Source organism: Oryza glaberrima, chromosome 3 (assembly GCF_000147395.1).
Source record: "Oryza glaberrima chromosome 3, OglaRS2, whole genome shotgun sequence".
Lineage (NCBI taxonomy): Eukaryota > Viridiplantae > Streptophyta > Magnoliopsida > Poales > Poaceae > Oryza > Oryza glaberrima.
The window spans coordinates 1868668-1895380 of record NC_068328.1 but is presented as its reverse complement, the minus strand read 5'-3'; the positions used below and the strand labels follow the sequence as shown (position 1 = coordinate 1895380).

The following is a 26713-nucleotide window of genomic DNA, read 5'->3' as shown; positions in this document are numbered from 1 at the left end:
TCCCCTAGATTCGGCGCCCCTCCAGCCTCCGCCGCGCCGGCGCCCTCCCTCTGCCGGCACTGCCCCTCCGCCCCACTGCCGAAGCCACCGTCATCTACAACCGAGGGCGTCGTCGAGGTCATCAGGGGCGGCGGCGGCGTCGTCGTCGAGGTCGTCGGGGGCGCCGTCGTCATCATTGAGGTCGTCGTCGGGGTTGTCGTCGAGGTCGTCGGGCGCCATCGCTTACCGCCTCCCACCTTGTCTGCCGCCATCGCCTCGTCGCCGCAAAGCCAGCGGCGGCCTCTAGATCCGGCAGCCTCCCCGCGCCGCCTCTCGCCTCCCCGCGTCGTCGCACCACCGCGCGCCATGCGTCGGCCGCCGTCGACAACAGTGTGGTCGACACCTCGATAGGAAGGAAGGAAAGGGGAAAAGAAGGAAAAAGAAAGAAGAAGGGGGGAGAGAGGCTGACATGTGGGTCTGATTTTATTTTGGAGAGTATTAATAGAGAGTTTGTTGGAGTAAGCATGTAGTTTGACTAGCTAAGAGCATCTCCAACAGCCTCTCCAAATTAGCCTCTCCAAACACTCATATAGCCAACTCTCTATTTAATTTGGCTAGTCAAACAGACTCTCTATTAATACTCTCCAAAATAACAAGGGACCCACATGTCAGTCTCCACTCCTCTTCTTCCCCCCCCCCCTCTCTCTCTTCTCCTTCCTTCTTTTTCTTTTTCTCTTTCCTTCCTTCTCATCGTCGCACGGAGGGCGGCGCTGGCAAAGGACGACGATGGAGGAGGGGTGGCCCCGGCGGCGTCGGCAAAGCAAAGGGCAGCGCCGTGGAGGGGCGGCGCTGTGGAGGGGCGGCGCGGAGGGGCGACGGCGCGGAGGCGGCGGCACGGAGGGGCGGCGGCACAGAGGGGCGGAGCCGGCGGACGGGCGGCGCCAGCGTGGATGGGCGGCGGCGCGAAGCGACGAAGACGCGGCGCTGGCGTTCATCTGACGAGAGAGAGAGGGGGGGAAAGCGGTGGGACCCACGATTTGGCTAGGCTATTTTGGCTGGCCAAATTTGGCCGGCGGGAGGAGTAGTTTGGCTTGCCGGATGGCTTGGCCATCCGATTAGCTAGTCTGTTGGAGCACGATTTTACTTTAAAATTGCTAAAATTTAACTTAAAGAGTTGAATAAGGAGACTGTTGGAGATGCTCTAAATCAGATGGAGAGTTGGCTATATGAGTGTTTGGAGAGTTTGATTTGGAGAGGCTGTTGGAGATGCTCTTGGACGATCCCACTTTCGTATCGTGACGGAGTTGCGGTAGTACGTAGTACGTACCATCACGGCCACCTCACCCAACCTGCGGTCGATTCGGGCTGCTTGGCTGCGTAACCTACGTGTGCGTGCGTTCCCCGTACACACGGATGCGCGCCCGATTTTTTTTAATCTGAGCAGGATGAGAAATATATTTTTTTTGTTTAAGCATCATAGAAATTAAATTAGATTAATAAGCAGGACGTTGTGGTCATGTAGCGTCCTGTTGTTTTCATGGGGATGCTGCCCTTTGCCAGCGCCTAACTTGGACGCCTGGTGTTTACCGTGTCCTTGAACGACAACCTGGACGCGGAAACATAATAGCGGCCTTGCCCGACCAACTGCACACACGCAAGAAAGATAACGAAACGGATCGGAATTGCACGCTGCTGAGTTCTGGTACCTGGCCTATTGCTGTCTTTCTTCATTATCCTACAGTTCATATCCCTAATCTTCTCTCCTAATTTTCTCTTACTGGAGAACTAATAATGCCCAAATCTTACATTAGATGATCAGAATTCAAGTGGGGATCGCAGATTATTTGCTCTAAGGTATTTCTTTTGGTTGTTTCGAATTGATTAGACATCAGTACTAATCAAGTAGCGGATTTTTAGATTTGTTCTATTTATATCCTGCAATGGTTGCAGCGCTAGATGGAGATTATGATTAAAAACTTTAGTGCATCGATCAAATAACTATCATCATCATCGATGCTGCGAGATGCAGATGTACTCCTTTGTAATATGCACGGTAGTCCTTTGCATTGAGTATACATCGCTTATACTTATAGACTGCACATATATACCCATTCCACCCATCTAAGCAACTTGATAAAATCCAAGCCTCTTCAATAGCGGCTCACATAAATAAATGGTATGGAATGCCACCAACACGTACGGTGAAACCTGACACTCTTACACCCCATCATTAGCCTGCATACATAGGGTAAAAATTAGTCAATTATTTTATTTTATTTTTTGGAAACAAGTATATGAAACAAGCTATAACTTACATTTTCCCAAACTTTTGAGATTTTGAGCTGGCAATGGGGCATCCACAGCAGTGCTACTAAAACGTTCTGAAACACTTTGTTCAGTTTGCTGAACTAAAGTTTGATCTCCATCTAATAAGCCTAGCTCTCCATCACTTCTTGCAGCTGACCGACCTAGCCCATCTTGAGTAGCCCTTATCTTACTAGTTACCTTAAAAAAATTAATAGAGCATGTCAAACAATTTACAACTGGTATATTTTTTTCTGCAACTCAAAAATAAGGATTGTATGGTGATTGGTCCTACAGTAAAACTAAATCATTTTTCCAGATTATGTGCACACTATTGACTATTGTCTCCTTAATCATCTTGCTATGTTGACAAAACAGGCCAGAATGAACAGACAAATTAGCTTACAAGCACTTGCTACGATGGCTGTTGCTCATATTTCGGTCATTGTCCTCTAAAACATAAGCACGAAACAGCTATCGCCTGAGGCAGTATCAGTGCAATGTATGAATAAAGAAAAGAATACCACACGGGATTTACTCATTTACTCTTGAATGCAAAAATCGAAAAGAGGTAATCATACAACCAGTACATGGCCGTGTAAGAGGATGACTAATTAACCAGATGGCCGGACGCCGCGCGTGAGGCCGAGAGACTCAGTCTCGTGGATGCGCACCCAGAACGGCCACGGGCACACACTCCAAGGCTCGATCGTGATGAACTAGCGCCACTGGTAGCCGCCACCGCCGCCGCCGCCGAGGCTCATGATCGGTGCTTCAATGGTGGGTTTCTGATTTGGGGTACTGTGAGCAGATGAATGTGTTTTTAGGAACCTTGGACGCTATAACAACGTCGCGTCCGCTGGAAGACTGGACGCTCCAGATAGACCGCGTCTAAGAGAATCTTTTACCCCTACGTCATTAAAAAAGTTGGAGGTTACGTGTGTGCCACAAAAAAAATTTTGAGTCACCTATATGCCATGACACAAACTTTTGTTTACCTGTACGCCACTTTGGATGGAATCATCACTAATGGAGACTAACGGAGGTTTGAAAGATCTATTTTGCCATTGTTCCATTTCAGCCACTTTTGCGGCGGCGGCGTGCCGGCAAGGCAAGGCAGCGGCGACGGCGACGACCGGCAGCAGCGTGCGGGCGACGGCGACGACCGGCGGCGGCGGCAGCTAGAGAGGCGACGGCGGATAGACGAGGCGCGCTGCCGGATAGACAAGGCGAGGCGGCGTGCTGGCGACGGCAACGACCGCCGGCGGCGGCTGCTAGAGAGGCGGCGGCGGATAGACGAGGCGGTGGCGACGGCGTGCCGGCGACAACCGGCGGCGGACAAACGAGGCGAGGCGGCGGCGGCGTGCCGGCGACGGCGACGAACGGCGGCAGCGGCTAGGGTTCGAGGCGCGAGAGGAGTAGTAGAGATGAAAATGCTTCAAGGGCAATTTAGTCATTTTCATACGTGGGTCCCACATGTCAGAGCTCATTCTCTAATAGAAGGTGGATGGAATGGCACACGGGTAAACAAAAGTTTACGTCATGGTATACATGCAACTCAAAACTTTTTTGTGACACACGCGTAACCTCCAACTTTCTTAATGGCATAGGGGTAAAAGACTCCGTCTAAGAGCAAGTACAATAGTAGACTATTAGCTAGCTATAAATATATTTTAGTGAGATAAAAGATGAGAGAAAAAAACAGCGGGCTACAGATCTGTAGCCAGCTGCAACACGGACTGTAAGATACAGAGCGTATATGATAGGGGACCATATATTAATAGTATAGTAAGCAACTACTATATAAATTGACTATTAGATTGGTTATATATAAATTGGAGCTAGTAGTGAGCTATATTATTAAACTTGCTCTAATTAGGCTAACGGGACGCTACCAAATCACGCCGTCCTGTTTATAAATAAAAATTCACACCGCCCTGCTTAGATAAAAAAAAATATTTCTTGTTTTGCTCAGATAAAAAAAATGGGGATGCGCGCGGATGTTGACGAGTTCGCTGGAAAGTGGCATCCTGTCACGTAGTAGCGGCCGCATTTTCATTCCGCCGGGCGCGTGGTACCGGCGCTCCGGCAGAATGAGAGCGTCGCGGCGGGTGCATTTCGGTGGCGGATCACGCGCGGAAGCCGCCCGATAGATGTGTTTGTGGCGGCGGGAGCGCTGTCCATGCGCACGATGGTGTTGGCACCAGGGGCGTTATGTTAGGCGCGCGGTTGTCCCCGCGTACTTCCCAAGGAGTTATGCAACAGTCGCGGCCTCGCGGGTCAGCTCTTTCAGCTTCCAGAGCAAGTATAATAATAGTGAGATATAAAAGTAACAAAAAATCAAGGGGATTGACTCTCATGCAAAGGCTAACTTAACACAATCTCAAGACAAATATATTAAATGTATGAGAGATAGAGAGAGGAGAAGAAAATTATAGCCAACCTTATATCTAATTTATTATATATGTTAGCTTTAAGATAAGCTAATAGTAGAAAGTGAGCTATACTAGTATCTTTACTCTCAGGTGGTTGTGCGCCGTTCGCGTGCGTTCCAGTATGTAGTGGCGGATCTAATGCAAGACAGTAGGACATGTGGTGTACTGACTTACTACATGTTTTTAATAGATGACGTGTTGATTTTTTATATATATCACACATTTAATCATTCATCTTATTTAAAAATTTTACGTAATTATAAGTTATTTTTGTTGTGAATTGTTTTATCACTTTTATTGATTTATATTTCATATAAATTTAATAAGACGAATGGTTAAATATATATTTAAAAGTCAACGGCTTTATTTATTAAAAAAATGCAGGGCGTACTTCCTTAAGACAAAGTCATTGATATGTGGTTCTGCTCGGTAGAGGGTTCACATTTTAGTCAGAGTATTTCAATCCTAATTGTACTAGGTTCAGTTCGGTGTTTTGGATTTTTTTTTTTAAGTGGATCCGCTGTTTATGCATGTAGAACTGCAGCAGCTAAACACCTAAACGGCACGAAACGAAGTTATTTGGTTCGATGAAACAATGGGCGCAGACGATTTGCGGAACTAACCACGTACTCAATCCACTTTAGATTCCGCCCGCCCAATTGTGTTTTGGTAAACTTATAGCTGAATTACCTTGCGATTGTGTTGAATGATTTAAAACAGTCTTAACTTGAATTCCATCCGACTCAAAATATAAGTATTTTTAGAGTTAAATACGGATATTAAGAAAGTTGGTAGGATTAAATAGGGGATCGAGTGTTGTGGTTGGAGGAGAAGTGGAGGTAGGTGGGAAAATTGAATGGTGGGGAATTGTGATTGATTAAAAAGAGAATGTTGGTGAAGAAATTGTTATATTTTGGGACAAATTTTAAAAGCTAGAAGTTGTTATATTTTCATAAGGAGAGAATGCATTAATTTCATTTGTTTTTGCTCTCGTGTTCCTGATAAGTTCCTGCGCAACTGCTCACACATTGCACAGGTGATACTACACGTACATGTGCATACATAAAGTTCGGCTAGTTGTACTTGTACATATCCCTGCCTGCAGGGATGGGGACATTATCATAGAAGATTTTGCGGGGTGACGAAATTACTCCCACATACGTACTGCTAATGACGAGGCTAAGCAAGTCAGTGTAATTAATCTTTTGGTCCATCCAATAATGGTACTATAGTTAGTGTATAATTAACTACTCTGACAGGTACAAGCGCTACCGCTGACTGATCCTAGTGTAGGACAGTTCATGCATAAAGCATAAAAACCAAGCAAGCATGCCTAACTAACTCCTATTGTGTTCCACACCAACTGATGCACAATATAAAATTTTAGTTAGCACCTGCATGCGCAGTCGTTGCGTCTTGCGTGAATGTCCTCATGACGCCCTAAACAAAGCATGTGAAAACAAACTCTGTCGAGAAAACAAGCAGCCGCAACGCTCTCTCAACGACTCTACACCCACAATATAGTGAGATCTATATATCAGCAACACGTAAGCTGCAATTGCAGACTTATTGGGCTATGGTTTGTTGGTACCCCAGGCTTCTCATAATTTAGGACTTGCCAAAAAAGTATGGTTAGCAGGAGTACAGGTGTCGCGAACTGAAGCTAGACTAATCTGAAGAACGTACGTGTGGCCAGTTAGGATTGCGACAGAATAAAAGTTGGAGACCAAGTAGTAGTACAACACAGGAGTTGTACCGTATACCGCTCGTTGAACCTTTCACTTAGCAGATACTGAGACCAATTTCTCCTCGATTTCCATGCAGTTTACATACACTAGCTAGGCTGGTTTGATTATTTTCTCTAAACTGAACTACCTGGTCAGTGATCACCTGAATGGAAAAACAGAGGAACCAGGACCACTGTACTGGACTATACTCAACGGTGCACTGCAAAGTCTTCTTTATTGCCAATGATTGTAACTGAATCATCTTTGCCAGGAGACACCGGAGGAGGAATGACGGAATGTTCGCTCCAAAACTCCTATAAATACAGCTCCCCGAGCTGCAGCTCAGAGCACACAGAACTTCACAGCAGCAGCACAGTGCAATATTGCAAATGGAGAGCTCAGCAGCTGAGAACTGGTGGGTGCTGCCACTGACCTTCCTCCCGCCCATCTCAGGGCAAAATGAGAGCGCTGCCACACTGTCAGCCATGGCCACGAGCTTCGTCTACCTCGCGATCTTTGCATGCCTTGCATGGGCAGGCACTGCTCTGCTCTACTGGGCTCACCCGGGTGGCCCTGCATGGGGCAAGTACTGGAGGGCGAGGGGGCAGAGCCCGAGGTGTTCGATCCCAGGGCCGAAAGGGCTCCCGGTCGTCGGAAGCCTCGGCCTCATGTCCGGGCTGGCGCACTGCTCGCTGGCCGCCGAGGCGGCGCGCCGGCCGGGTGCCAAGAGGCTCATGGCGCTGTCGCTCGGCCCGGTACGCGCGGTCGTCACGTCGCACCCGGACGTGGCCAAGGAGATCCTCGACAACCCGGCGTTCGCCGACCGGCCGCTCAACCACGCCGCGTACGGCCTCATGTTCCACCGCTCCATCGGCTTCGCGGAGCACGGCCCGTACTGGCGCGCGCTCCGGCGCGTCGCCGCGGGCCACCTGTTCGGCCCGAGGCAGGTGGATGCGTTCGCCCCGTACCGCGCGCGCGTCGCGGGGGGCGTGGTCGCCGCGCTGCGCGGCGCGGGCGGGGAGGCCGCGGTGCAGGTGCGCGGCGTCCTCCGGCGCGCGTCGCTCTACTACATCATGCGGTTCGTGTTCGGCAAGGAGTACGACGTGTCGCGCGGCGCGCCGGAGTCCGGGGAGGAGGTGGAGGAGCTGCTCGAGATGGTGCACGAAGGGTACGACCTCCTCGGGAAGGAGAACTGGTGCGACTACTTCCCGGGGCTCGCCGCCGTTGACCCGCAGGGCGTCGGAGCACGGTGCGCCGAGCTCATGCCACGGGTGAACCGCTTCGTGCGAGGCATCATCCAGGAGCACCGTGGCAAGGCGATCGCCGGAGGAGAGGCACGTGACTTCGTCGACATATTGCTCTCGCTGCAGGAGAGCGAGGGGCTCGCCGACGCCGACATCGCCGCCGTGCTTTGGGTACGATCCGTGTACTTTGATATTTTGGCGTGCTTGGATTAATATGGCATCAAACAGTTCTATAAAAGAGGTGTAAACACATCATGCAAAACTAACTTTTGTTGTGATCAAATCTGAAAAACAAAATAAAACCTTTTTTTAGAAAAAGCTACCCCCATGCAAAATTCCACCAACTTTTTCCCTATTTCTTTCAGATTTTATATGTAGAAAGAATCATACAAACGGATGGTAGCAGTTACTCCCTGACGTACGTATTACATAACCAAATGAGTAAATAATAAAACCGTGGTTACATTAAATTATCAGGAGATGATCTTTCGAGGAACTGACGCCATGGCCGTGCTGATGGAGTGGACACTAGCTCGCGTCGTCCTCCACCCCGACGTCCAAGCCAACGTGCACCGCGAGCTCGACGCGGTGGTCGGGCGGAGCAACACGGTCGCCGAGTCCGCCGTGCCGTCGCTGCCTTACCTGCAGGCGCTGCTCAAGGAGGCTCTCCGGATGCACCCGCCGGGCCCGCTCCTCTCGTGGCGCCACAGGGCCATATCCGACACCTACGTCGACGGCCACCTCGTCCCGGCCGGCACCACCGCCATGGTGAACCAGTGGGCGATGAGCCGCGACGCCGACGTGTGGGACGGGCCGCTCGAGTTCCAGCCGGAGCGGTTCCTCCCCGGCGGCAAGGCGCACGGCGTGTCCGTGCTCGGCGCCGACGGCCGCCTCGTGCCGTTCGGGTCCGGCAGGAGGAGCTGCCCCGGCAAGTCACTGGCCATGACGACCGTGACCGCCTGGATGGCAACGCTGCTGCACGAGTTCGAGTGGACGCCGGCGTCCGGCGCCGTCGACTTGTCGGAGGTGCTCCGCCTGTCGTGCGAGATGGCAGTGCCGCTCGAGGTCCGGGTAAGCGCACGGCGAAATGTGTGAGGCTCTGCACGTCTGCAGCTAAAGGCGTGATGCACCATGACTTGATCGTGTAGTTTGTAGCCGTGACCCTCGTGCTTGCCGATAGTAAATAAGCAGCTGGGAGAAAATGTGCACCAGCTCTGCTCTGAATTTGGTTCAGTTTTTAAACAGTTTTTATTGTGTGTGCGCCATCAGTGACTGAGTGAGTATAAGGCTTCCAATTGTGTAAAAATATGCAAAAATCTATCAAAGATAATATGTGTGCAGTATTATGTAAACTGTTTGTCATGTCTACACTATACCTGCACGTGCAAAGGGTCGCCATCTCATATTGGATTACTTTTTCATGGAACTTAAATTCTGAAAGCAATATCATCATGTAAATGGTTGGTGTTCTGTCTCTGCTCTATCAATTTGACCATGAAAATTGCCGGGCAAAGCAAATGTACAGATGTGTCTGTAAATACTGGCAATATTCAAGACAAGTAAAAAGAAAGGAGGAAAGGAACTTGACAAGAAAAATTAGAATTGGTAATTTGGAATTCCCTGATCATCCCAGATCCAGCACCAAGAGCAAATTTGGTGTCAAACTCTTCCATAGTAACCCCGGGTCAACCCCAAAATGATAAAGATAGCAGGAGCCTTGCATCATAGGAGGCGGACAGATTTGCTACGGGGTGGAATTACACCATCCATCTTATTGCAGAAAGCCCAATTTATTCAGCGTCACGCAAGAAAAGGTACAATTCATACGCACACCTATCCAACAAGGCAATAAGGTCTCACAATTATATCAACAGGTACATAAAAGGTATTTCAACCCATATGCTTGTCAAAGGTATAACTAGACGAGCACAATGTACGATGGCACAGACCAAAATTTCCTCTCAAATAAGCACCGCAGACACTTCAAACGAGAGCTCATTTCTGATTATGGTTGTAGTATACTTCAGCGAGCATAAGTAAACCGATGCTAAAAGGGTCATTGACAGAGAAGTATGGCAGACTTCACACCAAGTCACAACCCCAGCTCCAAAAGTAGTTTGCGCCATCTAGGAGTTTCCTCATCAAATATGTAGGTCAGCTTTGTCACCAAGACTCCACTGCCACCAATCTGCAGTTACAAGTTAATGAGTAAACATTAAAACAATTGGATTTATCAATGGAACTAAGCCATACACGTTCAAAAAATATATAGCAAGGGCCATATATGTTCTGACAATAAGTTCTATTATGAGCTCCCATATCAGATTTATCTTTTGCGCTGACAGCAGTGAGAATAGCACAGAAACATCTTTTGATAATTACTCATATAAGCACATAAATATACCTTTTACTACAACATTAGAAAATTTCTAAAGATAAGAGACAATTGCCCACATGAAACAGAAAAGGAAAAGGAAGAATAAGGGGAGATAGGCACACATTTCCGTTTAAAAGTATTGAGGTAAAATATCTTACAGATCTCAGCTGTTGAATGGACTTGTAAAGAGACTTCTGTGGAACTACTACATTAATCGCATAATATTCCACAGCAACCTTCCCATCACGTGAGCGGTAGACTGGACTTATGGTTGGGCCCTGTTTAAATCAAAATGAGTGAATCAACTCATAAGCTTTAGTGATTTTCCACATCAGTATTTCAAACTACAGTGGTTCCAGTCAGATAATCATGAGCAAAGCTTTTGCTATAAGTTTGAAATGCAAAACTAGTTTTATTTCAAAGGACCTAAAAGCTTTAAATTGCCCAGATTATGATGAAGATTAATCAGGTCTAGATATTAGAGCAGCTACAATACAATTATATTTCCAGTTCAAGATTATAGAGTACTAATTTATGAATGTGGAAAATAATATTATTTTTAAAGAGATATTTTAGCATCTGCCACATAAGTGCACATATTCATGGTCAGTATATAAAAAGGTAAAATACTACTTTGGATACTTTTAGTGATACCTGTAATCCACATAACGATGTTTGGCTGAGAACTCTTTCTGCCACTTCTTCCGCACTGTTCCCCCTCATGTTTGCTGTGACCTTATATGGCAATGTAAAGTATAATAAGTAAGCAATTAATTGAGTAATCACCCAATTTAAGCTACAAAATTGGTTTACCATTATCTCCCCAGTTGCTGTGAGGTGAGCCTCTAATCTTTCAAGCATCTCATGCGTAATCTCCAAGACACCATTACGTTTGTGTAGCGATCTCCTACATGCGACAAGCGTGGCCTGCGTGATATTACATATCTTGTAAATGAGCACAATTTATCTTTTGATGAAGCAAATGTCAATTAAAATACCAGGCATCTGCTCTCCCACATGCATGTGTGCACGCGTGAGAGGAAGGGAGGGAGAGGTTAGGCTTACCTGGCTTTCCAAAACTACTCCACCATCAATTTCCTTCAAATTATTCTCACGTAAGGTTGTTCCACTACTCACAAGATCCACGATAACATCAGCCATACCCATCTTCACAAGAGGAAAAAAGAATTCTTAGCATTTGTTAACCTTGATAGGCTAATTGTGTATTATGTAAGAACACACAAGTTCACATATCAAGAATCAAGACAAACATGCCAATATAGAATAAAGAAGTAAAGAAAAATTTCAGTTCAGATCTATTACAATTCAAATTCAAATTACAGTAAAGTATGGTATTGGTATACTTAAATTCCATGCAGCTTTGTAACATACTAACATCATAATAAAATAGAAATAACAAACAATAGTACAGCGGTACAGACAATACCATGCAAATACCAATCTTGTAAGCTGAAATATTGGGACAGAAATATGCAAATTTGGTTTTACTAGGATCTAAATATAACTATTATGGAGGAACAGAATTGTGCCATCAATATATCAACTAGATAAACAAAGAAGTACAAAAAAGAAAGGAAGTTTAAGTTACAAAGAAACCTAAGTAAGTTATTAGAGAAGTGCAATCTCACAGCGGGATATGATTCAAGAGCTCCATCTCCAGCTAAAAACGAAACATGATTGAAACCATTTTCTCTCATAAACTTTTCTCCTAGCTGCAATACAATAAAATAACTAGGTAAATGAACAGCAAATTAATGTCCAAGAGGGGGGGAGCACTTGAACAACTTTGAGTTTATTCACGACCATACATATCCAAATCCTGTAACAACACGCAATGGTCTCTCTTGTGTCCATTCAGGCATATTTGCCAAATCCTCCAGAGTATTTATATTCTCGAAAATGCCTTCCTTAGGAACCTGATCATGCAATTTGACAGTTTCAGACAGATACAAACTTCAACCAAGTAACAACTAGTACGCATGGATGCAATTCTAGAACACCATACCGCAAGGGACAAACGACAATGTCCAAACTCGAGAGCATCATGAACAACTACTAAATCATCACTACCCTGCCACAGGAAATCTCAGATAAGTACAAGTATAAATCTATTAAAGCCTTGCTAAGAAAGTCAAATAAATATTAAATTAAGAACATTATGTATGCTATAAATAAGTATAGAAGAAACTTAGTATGAAACTAGAGGTATGCACAACCCAAGCTAAAACATTGAGCATTAATTCCCAAAATATACCTGCCCATATTCACTGACTATGTCAAAACCAACAATGCCAAGGTCAAGATCCCCAGATTGTAGTTTGCGGACAATATCTTTGGGCCTCTGAAACCAAACCTCCAAGTTTGGGACCTGCATAAAGGAAAGAAAAAAATCAAAACATGTGATTTAAATAGCACTGCGACTTTTTACCTTAGCTATCTCCTACACCGTTATATTCCAATACTAATTTTCTAAACAGGCAGCCACATTTCCACAAATAGCTGCAGATCATGCAGGGACAAAGTCATAGGAAGGTAAAGCTGCTAATGCTACCCATATTAAATGAAATAAATTAACTAAAATCTCTCCAAACTTTAAAACCATATGCAAGTGTGGAAAAGGTACAATAACTATGCTAGGTTTCATTAAAAATGACTACTGTTTCTAAAAGGACATCTCCTTGTATTGTGAACACACAATGTGATCGATGGGGTATTAAATTGACATGGATGCTTGAATCATTTTAAGGGACAAATTTTCTGTTGCTTCATCCATCAGTGCACCAGAAGTTCAGACAAAATTCGAATTGTTGAAGGGAAGAAATAAACTAAAAATATAATATTGTATAAGATGGCAGTATTTCACTCATACTGTCGAAGGGATAAAGTAACTTTAGGGTGTGTATAGTTCCACGTTAAAATTGGAGGTTTGATTGAAATTGGAACGATGTGACGGAAAAGTTGGAAATTTGTGTGTAGAAAAGTTCAATGTGACGTTTTTGGGGTTCAAACTTTGGAACTAAACCGGGCCTTAGTTTGGAATTGCTATTGTGTATTTATTCAACCATCAAAAGGGCATTCATACTAACAATAGTGCATATACAGGAAATGGTAAACTGCAATGCTTTGAAAATGGACTAGCCCATACGTATACTTATCAATGAATCAGAGAGCCTAAGTGGCCTACTAATTCGATAGTAGGCCAATTTCCAGTACAGAAATGACGAACTGATAGAAGACAATGAATGGAGATGGAAACCTCACCTGCGGGATATCTGCGGTGTACTGCCGCGGGTTGAGGTGCCTGACTGACAATTGGCAACTCTGCACCACGAGGCATGAACAGCATAATAACAACACAAAGTCAACAAAATCACCACGTAAATACAGAATTCGATAGATGGAAGCAGGAACGGAGACGATGTGCGAGACCTTAAGGAGGCTTAGGGTTTGCTCGGACATGCGGCCCTTGCTGGGGAGCCCGATACGGACGACCGTGCGGTCCGCGTACAGCGGCGCCACCGCCGCCGGCTTCGCGGAGACGGCGGAGGCCGCCGAAGCCGCCGCCCGCGGAGCGAGAAAGCGCGTCCTCGCCATCCCCATCCCCACAGCCGCCGGCGCGCGGAGGCCGGACGGCGGCGAGGCCGACGGGGAGTGGAGGACGGCCGTGACGTCCGGCAGCGTCGCCAGCATAGGCGACATTCTCGCTTGCTCCTCTCGGCTCTCTCTCTCTCTCTCTCTCTCTCTCTCTCTCTCCCGCGCGCGCGCCGCTCTCTCCGCCTTTTGCTGCGGCGAAGCGTCAGGGAGGGGGAAGTGGCGGCGGCGAGAGGGAGGGCAGTGGATGCGGGGGAAAGGGAGGGTTTTAGAGGGGACAAAATAGACGGTGGGTGGTGGGACACGTTGGCGAGGGGAACCGAAGAGGAGAAATCTGACGCAGCGCGGCGCGCCACAATTGCAAAGCAGCTGCGGATATTCGCGATTTATTTTCGGTGGGTTGCTGTTTGGTGGACTGTGAGCACTCGCGGAGTCGACGGTGGGAGGATATGGATGGATATGTTCTACTCCAACCAAAATCTACCCTACCCTATAGTTCATTAATCGTGTGACACATCCAACGATCGAAAATCATCTGATGACGTCGATCCAACGGCTCCCCACCTCCCTCCCGATCCGATCCTCGCCTCGCCTCGCCTCCCCTCCCCTTCCCCAGCAAAATCACCGCGCCCTCCCTCCTCTTTCTATCGCGCCTCCCTCCAGATCGGATCGCCTTCACCGGCGGCCATCCCAGATTCACCTCGACCGACGGCTGTCCCTGAACCCTTTGGTTGTACGCAGCCAGATGGCCGCCCACTCGCTCAGTCTCCTGCCACCACGGTCGCCGGCAAGACTCCCAGCGCCGACGTGACAACCGGAACGGACGAGCTCGCAGCCATCCAAGAATGGGAGGTGTCCACCTACGGCGGCCAAAACACATGGAGGCAAGTAACACATGTGAGCATTTCGATTTGCTGCTCCCTGATTGATTGGTATATCTTCATTGTCTTGGCCCGAGCATGGCTCAGTTTTTCATTTGTTTTGATTAGAACACGAGATAAAAATCAGTGCACAGCTTGGACTCTTTCCCTAGCCCAAATAAGTCCGAGATGATTGTTTGCATCACTGCATCTGCAACAGTACCAAGAAGTGCTTCGGAAGTGTTTGTGGAATGACTTCAAACAAAATAATCAAACTTGTTCGTGGTGGCTTGCTGCATATGTATTTAAGGTAATAGTTGTTCCAGCTACTATACTCTCTATACGATGGTGGACGCCCTGATGCAGGATGAGCACAATTTTTACCACAATACTATGTGAATCATTCTCATGTTTTTGCCTTTCCTACAGGTTTGAACCTTTTGGCATTGGCGAAAAAAAAAAGGTTTGAACTTTTCGTATTTTCTGAAAGGTATTGCCCTACTTTGACTAATATATATATGCTTCTTCTAAACAGGCTTTCGATATGCTGTTCTTGAATTGTTTCACAAATTGATGGAAAGGAACTAAATTGTTTTCATGCAGAATTTTAGTAAGTTGTTTCCTATCGACAATATTCCCCATAAATTGTTACACCAATCCTTTTTCTGATGAAGTGGAAGAAAGGCTCTTGATATTTCTCAGGTTAGTGCTGCCTTATTATTGCCATGTTTTAGCACTAATCCTTCATCCTTTTTTGCATGACTCATTTCTCACAGTCAGATTACTACTGTGACCACAACCTAATCCTTTTATTAGAACTCATGTATTGGTTAATTTCTTTTGAGGTGCCTGGATTTAACCTTCTAGCCACTTTGAAAAAGGAAGTTGAAGTAAAGTGGGATTTTTAGGAGAGCAGAGTCAACAACTGCATTTTTCTGTGGTCCTTACATAGGGATATGAACACGGAAGTTTTTGAGTGCTTTCTGATAAGATTTGAATATTTTTGGAGTGCTTCTATAGAGTATAGAGTTTCTGATGACGACGATCCAACGGCTCCCCGCCTCCCTCCCGATCAATTAATCTCTAACAGGTTTGGTTCTAGGTGATGATTAATCTCTTCCACAGTTTAATTTGCTGCATTGATTATTTAGTTGATATTTGGTTACAGAGCTTTTTCATAGCTGCACGCAATGGCATCTATGGCAGCATATACATTAGTCTAACCATAATAACATGAAAATGGTTCGAATGGGCATAATGCTTGGGGCTAGCGGCAGCTCAATTGTGACCAACAACAGTCAACGATTATTGGAAGGGTCTAGCCACCATGATTACTAAATACCATGCATTTTATTTTCCGTTGCAAATTATTTCTGTAATTTGAGGATAATGAAACTTTGGCCAGACTTCTATAATGCATGAGTCCTATTTAAATTCTGAATTTGATGTGAGACAATATCCCCGCCTCTCCCTGTTATCCAAACAATCACAATCCCACAGTGGAGGGCAATTGGGTGGTGGGAGGGAATCTCCCCTGAGAAATCTATGCTTGCCGATCAAGCCCTAAGTGTCCTGTAAATATATATCATCCCTTCAATTAATATACTTCAATATCATGAAAGAAATCAAAAATTGATAATTGTTTTATGTCATTCTTTGTCACAATTAGCTAAAGTCATCTGTTAATCAAAATATTTTAACTCTTGCCGGTTTAACCATTACCTCTTGCATGGAGTCCCTGGCTTAATTCACATGATTCTAATATGTTAATTTGATTCAAAACCCTGGCATGGTGATTTCAGATATCAAAGTAAATGGATAATATGGACTTCAGGCTCACTATGGTTTGGCATTTTGCAACACATGGGAGGAGCAGGCTTACATTGGTCCGATTTAGAGAAAAAAAAAACATGCATGATCTGATGGATGATGTCGAGCGCTGCTAGGAAATGACAATGTAAGGGTTTAAATTCCTGCTGTTGCTTGTGTGAGTTTCTACTTTCATTGCTAACGTACTTGTTGGTTGACAGAAAGTATTAAGGCATATCTCTGGATTACTCAATGCAGTGTGCGACTGGTGAGACCATGGAGAAGCTGTTCGAATTGGCACAGTTGACACTTACTTGATATACTAAGATTTTGGTGTCATTTATATGATGGGGTTCTCATGCTTAGTATTTTGGAATCTATATCCTATTTATTGTATACTGTAAAGCTCATGGATAACGAAGTTATGTCTACGATGAATGGAGTTGATGGGAGAGCATAGCGATGAAGCACCGGCAAAGCTACCTTTGATATGTTATTGTCAAAAGACGCGAATATTATGGCTTTGATATCTTATTGTCAAAAAGATGCGGATATTAGGGTAGGACCTAATATCAAATAATTAGAAGTGGTGAGGCTTCTAGCCCACCACCCTGTGGAGCTAGCCAGAATACCCTGGGCGCCGGCGTTTGTCATATACTTTCTCCGTTTCACAATGTAAGTCATTCTAACATTTCCCACATTCATATTGATGTTAATGAATCTAAATAGATATATATGTCTAAATTCATTAACATCAATATGAATGTGGGAAATGCTAGAATGACTTACATTGTGAAACGGAAGGAGTATGTTATTGTCTATTGAGCCGCATTGTGAAGTAGTTCCTTGTGATCTAATTGTGCTTATGCGCTTCACAAGCTCCATGACAAGGAAAACCTCAGTTTAATTAATTTGGCCCGTGTGCATGGATATGGCAAAAAGTGATGATTTACATGACAAATCAAGATGTATCATGGTAAATCTTTTTGTGAAGTTTGTTTTCCTTAAGTAGGAAACATTTTCAAAATTTGATGTATGTTGTTTGCAATTGAACTCAGAAATGTAATTAAAGTATGAATTCGCTTTGTCCTATATCTTATTTTTACATCTTGAATGTAATTATTTTTCTTATACATATTGTAAATAATGTGTTGTACGCATGCACGTTACTATAAATTCTATCTCATTATATGCTTGGCAAAACATATATCTTATTTTGGTTGTTTGATTTGTATTACTAAATATTTCCGTAGCGTTAGCATGGGCAGATTACTAGTATCATCTAGGACGTTTACTGTATGTCATCGATTTTTAATGTTCCTCGTATGCCACATAGATAAAGAACCTTACAAACCTCATACTCTAGTGTAAGTAGCCTTGAGTAGGGTCGACGTGAAACAACTTTTCCTCTCTCTCCCCAAGCTTTTCCTTCCTCTCTCCTCAAGAGACGCGCCTTTCCCCCCTCTCTCTCTCCCCTCTACTCAACAAAGCGGGCGACGAACGGCGGAAGGGTCGAGAAGGCCAAGCGGCGACGGTGGCGGGCGGGAAGCCACCGTCTCCGGGGCCGGAAGCCGCCATCGATGTCGCTGCCGAGCTCGCCCGATCTGGTGGCGGCGTCGCGGAGCCGAGGACCGCCACGGGGAGAGGGATGGCGACGCACGACGATCCCCCGCGGGCCTGCCCCCTCCTCTCCTCCCACTGCGGCCGTCGACCTCCACCCACCCCACCGACGGCGCGGAACGAGGACGACGACGAGGTTAGGCGCCAAATTCACTGCCGCCTTTTCCTCCGCCGCCTCTTCTTCCACCGCCACTGCCTTCTCTTCTCTCCAGGACGTCGACGCTGCGCTGTCAACCTCGCTTGATCTGTCTAGCGCACTCTTTGGGGGCGATGAAGCACGGGGCCACGCCCTCTCCCAGCGCGTCGTGCGTCCCGTTCCTCGTCTTTCCTCACCTCTCGCTCTGACGCATGCCTGCCAAGCCTAGGAAGAACGTATGATATCCCGAGCCAGGGCTTAATAGGATTAATAGAATACTCATATCAACAAGTTGCAACTTCTTTTCCAGAAGCCGATCTCGAAAGAACTCTGAGGTTAAGCGTGCTTTGCCTGGAGCAATTTTGGGATAGGTAACCGATCAGGAAATTCTTCCTGAGTGCACACGAGTGAGAACAAAGTGTGCAGAAAAGACTTGTGTTGATCTGTGAAGGCAGTCTATGACATATAAGAGCAGCTAGATGTAAGTGGGTCCGGCCTAGGAGAGGCGGGCCGTTACAGAACGCGTGCCCGAAGTTGGCTCCGCGGTCTTCAACAATCTATGACATATAAGAGCAGCTAGATGTAAGTGGGTCCGGCCTGGGAGAGGCGGGCCGTTACAGAACGTGTGCCCAAAGTTGGCTCCGCGGTCTTCACTTGGCTACGCCAAATGCATGCGTGGCATGGAATCTCCGATGTGGTGAGTTGAGGCAGAAGCCACGACGACACATATAAGAGCAGCTAGATGTAAGTGGGTCCGGCCTGGGAGAGGCAGGCCGTTACAGAACGCGTGCCCAAAGTTGGCTCCGCGGTCTTCACTTGGCTACGCCAAATGCATGCGTGGCATGGAATCTCCGATGTGGTGAGTCGAGGCAGAAGCCACGACGACACACTGTGAACGCCCTTAGGGATGGAGGGAGTAGTAATATTGTTCTTTTCTTATTATCATACCGATTTCATCACGATTTTGATTAGCACGTTTTTAAACTTATGTTTCATGTGAAAATTTTCTACGTGGTTTAAAATATCAAATAAATCTATTGTTTAATTTTATAATAACTAAAACTTTTGTGAAATATATACAACTATATGTATATATAAAAGTATATTTAACAATAAATCAAATGATAGGAAAAAACTAATAATTACTTAATTTTTTTAATAAGACGAACGGTAAACATATTTAAAAAAGTCGATAACGTCAAATATTTAGAAACGGAGTGATTATTAATTAAATATTAGCTATTATAAATTTAAAAACTAACTTATTTATTTGTTTTAAAAAATATTATATAAAAAATTTTACGGAATACGCCGTTAAGTATGATCTGTTTGGCACGGTTCCAGCTAGAGCTCCATCTTTTCTGGAGATGAAGCCCGGTAAAACATTTCAGCTCCAACTAAAATGGGAATAGAGTTGACCGAAGCGCTTTCGTAAAATTAACTAGGAGTGAAGCTGAGTTTAGGCTGCTTCATGTCCGATTTGACTTTTGGAGTTAGTTTTAAATGTTAGAGTTATATCAAACGGACCTACAGTTTGGGAAACGTTTTTATAGGAAGCTACGGTGTAGCCATTTTCATTTGCGGTTTGAAAGTGACCCTTAGAGCAAGTTTAATATTATAGCTAGGTACTAGCTCCAATTCATATATAGCTAATCTAATAGCTTATTCATATAATAGTTACATACTACACTATTAATATCTGATCCTACCTGTTATACACACACTGTGTTTTAGAGTCCGTGCTACAGCTGGCTACAAATCTGTAGCCCGATTCACTTCTCTCTCCACATTTATGTTCTTAAAATATGTTTGCAGCTGGTTTATAGTCTGCTATTGTACCTGCTCTTAGAGATAAACTTGAATAACCAATCCAAAAATAAACTACTCTAGGAAGTAGGATCTTCTTTGGTCAATAATTTTTGATTGCTGACCTCAAAGAACAGGATTGACACTGGTGCGCGAATTTCATGCGTGGCATGACCAATTGACCAGTCGCATCCGAAGGGAAAACTTGCCATGACTGACGAGAGTATCCACACCACACGGTCCACACCACCCTAGTAGATAAAGACTGTGTTAATTGAGCGCAAAGTTTAGATTTTTGGTTAAAATTAGAAATGAGGGTGACTGAAAAGTTGTATGTATGATATATCGATGTGATAAAAAATGACTGAAGTTTGGATCCAAACTTTGGATCTAAACACAGCCGAAAAGAGAAAAGAGGAAGTTGACAACATGTCACGCGTCAGCGACACGATGACAGTAATGCCCATCACATCCTCCGTTCTACTCCAGTACACTGTAACACTGTTGTTTGCGATTATCCGGCGGCGTCACCTGCTTTATACAGAAAAACACCAAAGCTTCGTGAGTTCGTGTCGACCAGGCCACGCTTCCTGCACAGACCCGCCCACCCGTCGCCCGGCGCGGCACGATGGCGCACGCGCACATGCGACCGCACGCACGGCACCACACACACCCAAGGCTTTCGTGTCAACCGGCGCGGCACAGGGGGCGCATCCCGCTGCCCACCATCGCGCGGCGCACACGATGGCGGCACACGCGACCTACGCGACCTGGGCGCGCGCGCGCACGCACGCACGGCACCACACACACACACGTCCCGGGCCCCGTCCACCCATCCACCCACCCGGCCGCGCGGGCGCCGCGAGCCGTAGGATTTGTCTGGATCCCCTTTCCCCCCCCGCGCCGCGGGGCGGGGTCGCGGGGATAGTGGTAGCCATCGAGCCGAAAGGCGCAAACCGAAAAAGCCGTGGCTGCCGTTCCAGCACCAGACCACCCTCTGGCCCCCCACACCTCGCCGCAAAATCCCTTCCTCGCGCCGCCGCCGCGCAAGCCGCCAAGGGTGGGGCCTCTCGTCGTCTCGTCTCCTCTCGTCTCGGGCGCGCATCCCCAGACGCGCGGTGACGCCGTCAGTTCCGTAAAATAACCCCGTCGCTCCCCAACCGCTTCTTTCGCACTCGCCGTTTTGGTTTTCGTTCGCTGATTCGCTCTCGTCCCCTTCCCTCTCCTCTCTCGCTCGCTCCTCTGCCGCGGCGCGCGCGCCGGCGACTCGCCGCGTCGGGCCGGCCGACAACCGCCGCGAGGGAGAAGCCCCCTCCCCTTGGGGGGCACCCATGACGTCATGCGGGTGCCTGGTGCTCGAGAAGGTGGAGGACCACGGCGGCGAGGCGGCGGGGAGGGGGAGAGGGAGGCTCGCGCAGGGTGGCGGCGGCGGCGGTGGCTGCGGATCGTGCGCGGGGGAGTGGAGGAGCCGGTCGGAGACCATGTTCCCCATCTACGTGATGGGGAGCTCGCGGGCCAGCTCCGCCGCGGCGGCGCGGGGCATAGTCGACGCCGCCGGGGACCCCATATGGGAGGCCGTCAAGTCGGAGGCCAAGTCCGAGGTGAGTACTCTCACGAGATCGCTCTCGCGGATTGATCGGACCTCTTCTTTTATCCTTCTGATTTGATCGCGGCTTTCCTTCTACTGTGCCAGACAGACTCTGAATTTTGGGTTGGAACGAGGAAAAAATACGATTTTTTTTGGTGGTCGTGTTTGGATTAATTGAAGTTCTGCATGTTCTTAGGTCCAGAGAGTTCTTTCGGCTCGATTTGGGTTTGAGGGGGTAGAAATGCTAGTTCACTTGTTCTTCTGAGTTAGCACTTCGTTATATTGTCTTCTGCTTTCACTTGTGTTGAGTGAGTTAAGCGCAGTTGGGAAATAGCATGAATTGAGTAATGTTTTTTTAAAATTAAAATTTAGTTGCCTTGACCCTTGTGAGAAAAAAAAATGTTATTAGTATATTTTGTTCTCCTGAATCAGTTTCTATTGTGTAGGAGTAGTTGCCAGTTCAGTGTAGCCAAGTAATTCAGGAGGCAAAAATGGTACTCCAGTTAAAAACTAGGAGTGAAGAGGCAAGTAGTTTATTATAGCTAATTTATCTGATTAGTGGAGAACTGAAGGCCAATATCGCAGGTTCGGAAGCATATCAGTGACTGTGTGATAGTTTAGTTTCTTTTTAATAAAAGACCAAGCAATAAAACCAAGCTCCAGTTGCATGCGAATGAGTTTTAAACATGAGCTACATCATACGTGGTTAAATATGACTTTATGGTTTTTTATTTATGATAGAGCTTTAGTTTTATATTGTTGCCTCTTATACTGTTCACAGGCAGAGAAGGAACCTATTTTAAGTAGCTTCTTGTACGCCAGCGTACTATCTCATGACTGTCTCGAGAGGGCGTTGAGTTTCGTCCTTGCAAACAGGCTCGAAGATCCAACATTGCTTGCAACTCAGTTAATAGACATTTTCAATGATGTTATGATGAACAACAAAGATATACGCCGTTCTATTCGCCTTGATGCTCAGGTGAGCATTGTTATAGTATTATTCTGTGGATGTACCATGTTTGTGTAATTGTGTTTGCATGAAGCTTCATTCTGTATTATCCCATTGATCTCTTGACAACTATAAAATCGCTCTGCTGATTCAGGCCTTTAAAGACAGAGATCCTGCCTGTGCACAATACAGTTGGGCATTGTTGTACCTCAAGGTATGTATTTGCTAGATACTTCGATTCAGCCTTATGTGTAATAAGAGCCCTCTGCGCTACAAAGAAAACACAATATCAACATATATGAAGAACTCTAATGTTGCTTGTGAACCACTTCAGGGTTACCATTCCGTGCAATCCTATAGGATAGCTCATGTATTATGGAATCAAGGTCGTAAAGTTCTGGCATTGGCACTGCAGAGCCGTATCAGTGAGGTGAACACTGATTTCTTTATGAAGCATATTTTTACATTGCTTTAGCAAATAGTTCTGTTTCAGTAACATTTGGTATCATATTCCTTTCAGGTTTTTGCAGTGGATATACACCCAGGTATATGATTGTTCTGTAATGATGTATATTTGCATTTTCCTGGTCTGCTAGTGTGTTTAACATTCAAGTATTGTATGGTGATATGCGATATTTAGCCTGTTTTATCATCTTTGGCAGGACAATTTTATGTCACTCTTCTAGTTGATAATTGTTGGTTCTTTTTATATTGCTTTTAAAATTTGATTTTTGAACAGTGAAGTTATGAACATTTGTGGTTTATCTTTTATGCCTTATCATGTTCCCTTTTTTCCCACTTTATCTTCCTTACATTCTTTATTACTAAATCTGCAGCGGCCAGAATTGGAGAGGGAATATTGTTGGATCATGGAACGGGTCTAGTTATTGGTGAAACTGCCATTGTTGGAAACTGGGTTTCATTAATGCAGGTGCCCAGCATAACTCAGTTTTTGCTAGCTGCAAAATTCAAAATAAAGCAGTACTTCTAGATGCAATTTTAGTTTTGAGCACTACAACAGGTGTGCTGATTATACATCTAATGAGTTGGTAAAACATATATACACTACAATGTGCCGAGATAGGTTTATAACAACAATGACTTCGATATGGATGATATTGTTTGGATACCGAAACTCAGACTTTTCCTACAGGGTGTTACACTTGGTGGTACTGGCAAGGAAAATGGAGATAGACACCCCAAGATTGGTCAGGGGGCTCTTCTTGGAGCTGGTGCTACTATCCTCGGCAACATAAACGTAGGTGAAGGTGCCATGATTGCTGCTGGTTCCCTTGTTTTAAAGGATGTACCTCCCCACAGGTTAGGAGCTAACCTATTAATATTTTTTAAATAGTGTTTGCTGCAATGTCAAATTTGTAGAAACAATCATTTACAGATATGACCTTTCTGGTTCTTGCAATGTGGTTTCCTTGTAAAGAGAGCAAAATCAGGGGAGGCGGGCAGGCCGGGGTTGGGGGGGGGGGGGGATAACATGATCATGATAAAGTAATTTTGGACTAGGAACTTCATTATATCGGATATAAAAAAAGGTGCCTGATTTTTGTAGTGTAAATTTTAAGTATTTGGATTTTAATGGAGATATTATTTTTTTTCTCATGGGCTCTTGGCATCATGTTTCCCATTAAAGTGCTTGATTTAGTGAGACCTGGTTATGTTCATCCCAGACTAATCTAAGAATATATCAACCAAAATACCAGTGCCTGGTGAAGAATCTTTCTCTTGTGCTCAGCAGATTATATATTCCCTTTCACTTTTGGCATACCCCCTAGGAAAGGCTCTTCGATATTTCCTGGGTTAAGGAGTCCTTCAGTTGTGTCTTATTGTCTTGCACTGAAAAATAATGCAAATTATGCCAGCAGGCCTTTACATAGTCAAATCCCCAAGTGATCGCTGTAATATGTATTTTGTAATGAAATGCTTATTTATTTTACACGTGTGCCTTTTTTTTGCTGCATGTTTTTACATCATTTTTATTTTGATGAGTACAATAGTATTTCAGTCAAATTGATCTGACCTTTTTTTTTTATATATAATGTTTAAAGTATGGCAGTAGGAAACCCTGCAAAGGTAGTTGGGTATAAAGATAAGGAAGACCCTTCTTTAACTATGAAACATGGTAAGTATGTGGGTGAAATTTTTGTGATCCAATGTTTTCAAGTTAACTTTTAGCTACATGTTAACCATATGCTAACATTTTTTTCTGATTAAACGCCAGATGCCAGAAGAGATTATTTTGAGCATGTTGCCGTTAGTTTTTCAGATGACAAAGCTAATGGTTAGTTTTCTATTGTCAGTAATACACATTGCCTTTTGTCCATTTTATAACATGTGATTTTACAAAGACTTCCTGCATTTCTAGAACAACTCACCCGTACATAAATAAGCAATTTTGAACCCATCAATCATATACCTAAGGGTGTAAGTGGCTAACCCGTGAACCCACTTATAGGTCAAACTAAGCAGGTAAGTGGCTTATTTTGGCCTAAAAGTAGGTTTTGCGGATTAGTCGTTGACACCCTTATTAGTATCTACACCTTCCTGTGAAAAGAAATGTGGTTGTGTTTGATGCACAGTAATTCTAGGACCCTGTCTGAATCCATGTTCTCTTTCCAGGAAGTGTTGTGAAGTAAAAAAAGGTTCGATGATGTTTGGCTGGCAGTTCAAAGGAATAGCATATGTTTCGACATTTCTTCCCAGAGGACAGCACTGGGTATCTGATTATGCAAGGGTGCTTCTCTTTTTTGCCCAGGCACCCATGGTCCTGAAGCTCCCCAGTTATATTTTCTCGTGGCCTTTGGACCGCTGTAATAATGTGATGTTTATTTTTTCTGGTTACTTTGTAAGGACTATGTACTGGTAGTGGAGACCAGTACATAGTTGCTACTGGTAGTAGAGACCAGCAGCAACTATGTACTTCAGAATACAAGCTTTCTTTTTTGAATCCCAGTAGCATCAGCGTAGTGCTTAAGACTTAGTGCAAGCTTTCTTTTCTGAATCAGTAGCGTGAAGTATATTCTACAGTACTAGCCTATTAGGTAAAGATGTTTTTCTTTTGATGTACTAACCCATCAGAAAAAAAATGTTACATCTGGATGGGATAATAAAAAAGGAGGCAATTGTTAAATTCAACTGGTTTTGTGTGATGACTGGCGTTCTAACGCCGTATGTAGCAAAGGAGGAATCTAAAATCCACTTGGGACACCAAATCGATTTGACAATTCCACTCGGGACACCGAATCCATCTGATGCTGAAGCGCTCGTGACCAGAAAGCAACAAGTCGCCGTTGTACACACTCCGGCTTGCCAAGTAGGCCGCGCCAATGAAAGGCTCAAAGCCCACCACAGCAATTAGGCCCAATACAATGCAGACCCAACCAGGCAGCTGCAATGCTGCACGACCAGGTCTCGTTTAGTACCACCTCGACAACTCGAGGCGATGGGGATGGGAGCGCCTGCTATATAAGAGGCTAGTGGTGCGTCGTTGCAACATACTTACCTGGACGGGGTCGACGGCCGATCAAGAAGGGCCGTGGCCTAGATCAATGGCTCACATTGCACTTGGTGAGCGCGTTGGTTTACCATCTCCCCAAGTGGGAGAGTGGACGTCATAATTTGTGGTAGAGGGGGTACGCGTTCGCGCGGCCCCTGCCAATTACCTAAATTTAAAATTTGGTCCCTCTTGTTTACTTACAGGCCCTTTGATAAGTAAGTTGACGGGTGCTATGTGCTACTACCATGAGGTGAAGCTAAGCGGATAAGCGAGGGGTTAAGTTAAAATATTCCCATCGAGGTGGTCACTTGCCTACTACGGGCTTTCGTATTTAAAAAATTTTTGAAAAAAAATAAAAACAATTTTTTGTTCAATTTTAAATCTGTCTTATTTTATTTTTTTAAAAAATAAAAATATAAATCACGTATAGAGTATTATTCATGTTTTATCATCTTATAACAATAAAAAGTTAATTATAAAATAATTTTATATTAGATGAACGATAAAAGTTAGACACGAAAACTAATAAGTTAATTATAAAATAATTTTATATTAGATGAACGATAAAAGTTAGACACGAAAACTAATAGTTACACTTAAAATATAATTTTTATTAATTATAAAATAATTTAATATTAGATGAACGATCAAAGTTGAAAAATAAAACTCATAGTTACACTTAAAAATAGAACAGATAAAACTGATACTTAAAAATAGAACGGATGGAGTATTCGCTTGCAAGTGGTAAGCCGCAGC

The 26713-nt window shown here is 44.9% G+C and overlaps 3 protein-coding genes, 1 long non-coding RNA gene and 1 other non-coding gene across 9 annotated transcripts; 4 read left to right on the top strand and 1 right to left on the bottom strand.

Annotated features, from left to right (window-relative positions):
- Positions 1 to 6811: 6811 nt before the first annotated feature.
- On the top strand, positions 6812 to 9268 carry LOC127766651 (cytochrome P450 78A9-like). Its single transcript, XM_052291763.1, has 2 exons — positions 6812 to 7860; positions 8167 to 9268. Exons 1-2 carry the CDS (start codon positions 6835 to 6837, stop codon positions 8782 to 8784), a joined length of 1644 nt encoding a protein of 547 aa, XP_052147723.1. The 5' UTR covers positions 6812 to 6834; the 3' UTR covers positions 8785 to 9268.
- Positions 9269 to 9423: 155 nt separating this feature from the next.
- LOC127766652 (ATP phosphoribosyltransferase, chloroplastic) lies at positions 9424 to 13943 on the bottom strand. Its single transcript, XM_052291764.1, has 11 exons — positions 13517 to 13943; positions 13349 to 13408; positions 12342 to 12455; positions 12093 to 12158; positions 11896 to 12003; positions 11716 to 11799; positions 11132 to 11233; positions 10880 to 10993; positions 10721 to 10801; positions 10225 to 10344; positions 9424 to 9877 (listed from the first exon to the last, which is right to left on the bottom strand). The coding sequence occupies exons 1-11, from the start codon at positions 13784 to 13786 to the stop codon at positions 9782 to 9784; spliced, it is 1215 nt and encodes a 404-aa protein (XP_052147724.1). The 5' UTR covers positions 13787 to 13943; the 3' UTR covers positions 9424 to 9781.
- Positions 13944 to 14175: 232 nt separating this feature from the next.
- On the top strand, positions 14176 to 16825 carry LOC127766653 (uncharacterized). Of its 5 annotated transcripts, XR_008016264.1 has the most exons (7): positions 14177 to 14575; positions 14668 to 14848; positions 14968 to 15028; positions 15142 to 15240; positions 15559 to 15628; positions 16341 to 16495; positions 16569 to 16825. It is a non-coding gene; the product is annotated as an uncharacterized LOC127766653 (long non-coding RNA). The 5 variants fall into 5 exon arrangements; XR_008016263.1 differs by having other exon boundaries at positions 14176 to 14575; positions 15142 to 15640; XR_008016262.1 differs by having other exon boundaries at positions 14179 to 14575; positions 14968 to 15001; positions 15074 to 15628.
- Positions 16826 to 20926: 4101 nt separating this feature from the next.
- On the top strand, positions 20927 to 25596 carry LOC127766622 (probable serine acetyltransferase 2). The gene is made up of 10 exons (XM_052291721.1): positions 20927 to 21510; positions 22279 to 22476; positions 22601 to 22660; positions 22781 to 22876; positions 22967 to 22991; positions 23283 to 23377; positions 23600 to 23766; positions 24510 to 24583; positions 24683 to 24742; positions 25081 to 25596. The coding sequence occupies exons 1-10, from the start codon at positions 21241 to 21243 to the stop codon at positions 25095 to 25097; spliced, it is 1062 nt and encodes a 353-aa protein (XP_052147681.1). The 5' UTR covers positions 20927 to 21240; the 3' UTR covers positions 25098 to 25596.
- Positions 25597 to 25955: 359 nt separating this feature from the next.
- LOC127769100 (U1 spliceosomal RNA) lies at positions 25956 to 26115 on the top strand. The gene has a single exon (XR_008016669.1). It is a non-coding gene; the product is annotated as a U1 spliceosomal RNA (small nuclear RNA).
- Positions 26116 to 26713: the final 598 nt, after the last annotated feature.